Source organism: Limulus polyphemus, unplaced genomic scaffold, assembly GCF_000517525.1.
Source record: "Limulus polyphemus unplaced genomic scaffold, Limulus_polyphemus-2.1.2 Scaffold11008, whole genome shotgun sequence".
Classification (NCBI taxonomy): domain Eukaryota; kingdom Metazoa; phylum Arthropoda; class Merostomata; order Xiphosura; family Limulidae; genus Limulus; species Limulus polyphemus.
Genome location: NW_013676618.1, coordinates 838 through 2732, shown reverse-complemented (window position 1 = coordinate 2732; position 1895 = coordinate 838). Strand labels below are relative to the sequence as shown.

Here is a 1895-nt window from a genome sequence, read left to right as displayed (position 1 = left end):
GTTAGTGTAGTAGTCCTGGAAGATACTGGATGTTATAGATGGCACAACAGTAATGTAGTAACAGGTTAAGACCAGATGGGTTCTGTGCAGTAGTCCTGGAAGATCTGGATGTTATAGATGGCACAACAGTAAATGTAGTAACAGGTTTAGACCAGATGGGTTCTGTGCAGTAGTCCTGGAAGATCTGGATGTTATAGATGGCACAACAGTAAATGTAGTAACAGGTTTAGACCAGATGGGTTCTGTGCAGTAGTCCTGGAAGATCTGGATGTTATAGATGGCACAACAGTAAATGTAGTAACAGGTTTAGACCAGATGGGTTCAGTGTAGTAGTCCTGGAAGATCTGGATATTATAGCATAACATTATATGTAGTAACAGGTTTAGGATGGGTTCTGTGTAGTAGTCCAGGAAAGTCTGGATGTTATAGATGGCATAACAGTATATGTAGCAACAGGTTTTGTCCAGATGTGTTCCGTGTAGTAGTCCGGGAAGGTCTGGATATTATAGATGGCATAACAGTATATGTAGTAACAGGTTTAGTCCAGATGCGTTCCGTAGTAGTCCGGGAAGGTCTGGATGTTATAGATTGCACAAAAGTATATGTAGTAACAGGTTTAGACTAGATGGGTTCTCCTATTGCATAAGGCACCATCTTGTTTGAATTTGGAATTGTTAAGCAGAAGATGACTTGCTTAAAGCAAGATTGATAAGTTATTGGAAACAATGAAAGAATGGAATGAAGATTGAGAAGAAAGAGAAGAGAACTTTAAATAAGGATCAAATTTTGAGGAACATCTACATTAAAAACACACAGATTAAAACTGTAGCTTTATGATTGTCAAGACTTTAGGCTTAATAACACATCACCTTTAATATCAATACTATAAGAGTAATATACATAAATGAGATTCAAGATTAAAAGAATCTTGAAAAATATTGGATCCATAAGATAATGTTAAAAAAATAACAAACTTACATTTTTTAGTGAACTACTTAAAACATTTCCTTTCTTCAAGCTGTCAGAATTCTTTCTTTCTGCAGACCCATTACATGTATTAATAACCTGCTTCAGTGCTGTTCTAACCTCAAGTAACAGTTGAACCAAGATCTCTAATCTTCCTTCAGTCTATAATTGGAAATTCAAATCCTAACTTCAGAAACTGGATATCTGACATCTTCTCTACTCAACTTAAAACTACTTGTTACCTGTCAAATTAATGATTTTTTTATACCAGTCATAATAAAGGGCTATACATTTTGCAATTATATTGATAAATTTTGTGTAAAACACTCAATGCTGTGAATTAGCTGAAACATATAAGTCAAATCACTCACTTTTGATGTAAAATACAAAGATCTCAACAATAATTAGTGGTATTAATAATTTTTAACCATTTTTACATAACACATTGGTTAACAAACAAATAGATCTACACATTTTATGTAACACATATGTTGTCAAGAACCTATATCCACCAAAGTCATTGGTTAACAGAAAAATAGATCTACACATTTTATGTGACACATATGTTGTCAGGAACCTATATCCACCAAAGTCATTGGTTAACAAACAAATAGATCTACACATTTTATGTGACACATATGTTGTCAGGAGCCTATAGCCACCAGTCATTGGTTAACAAACAAACAGGTCTGTAAACATTTTAGAAAAATGTTTTAAAAGTATGATTGGTCTCTATATGCCCTAATAATAATTCTAAGGTTATGTTAGTTTAGGTATATATTTGAATCTACATTGTAAAGTTATTATTTCTAGATTCTTACAATCTACAGTGTAAACTTACTGTATGTAGATTTCAACAATTCACAATGCACAGTTACCCTGTAGATTCTTAAAATATACAGGGTAAAGTTACTGTTTAGGGATTTACA

At 33.2% G+C, this 1895-nt stretch overlaps 1 protein-coding gene across 1 annotated transcript in view; it reads right to left on the bottom strand.

Moving 5' to 3' along the window:
• LOC111083746 overlaps positions 1-1128 on the bottom strand; it is a gene marked incomplete at both ends in the record, with an annotated part of 12584 nt that extends 11456 nt beyond the window's left edge. The window contains one exon of the mRNA XM_022380417.1: positions 979-1128. Within this exon, the coding sequence (XP_022236125.1) occupies positions 979-1128 (150 nt within the window). The remainder of the gene's footprint in view (positions 1-978) is intronic.
• Between the last annotated feature and the right edge of the window lie 767 nt (positions 1129-1895).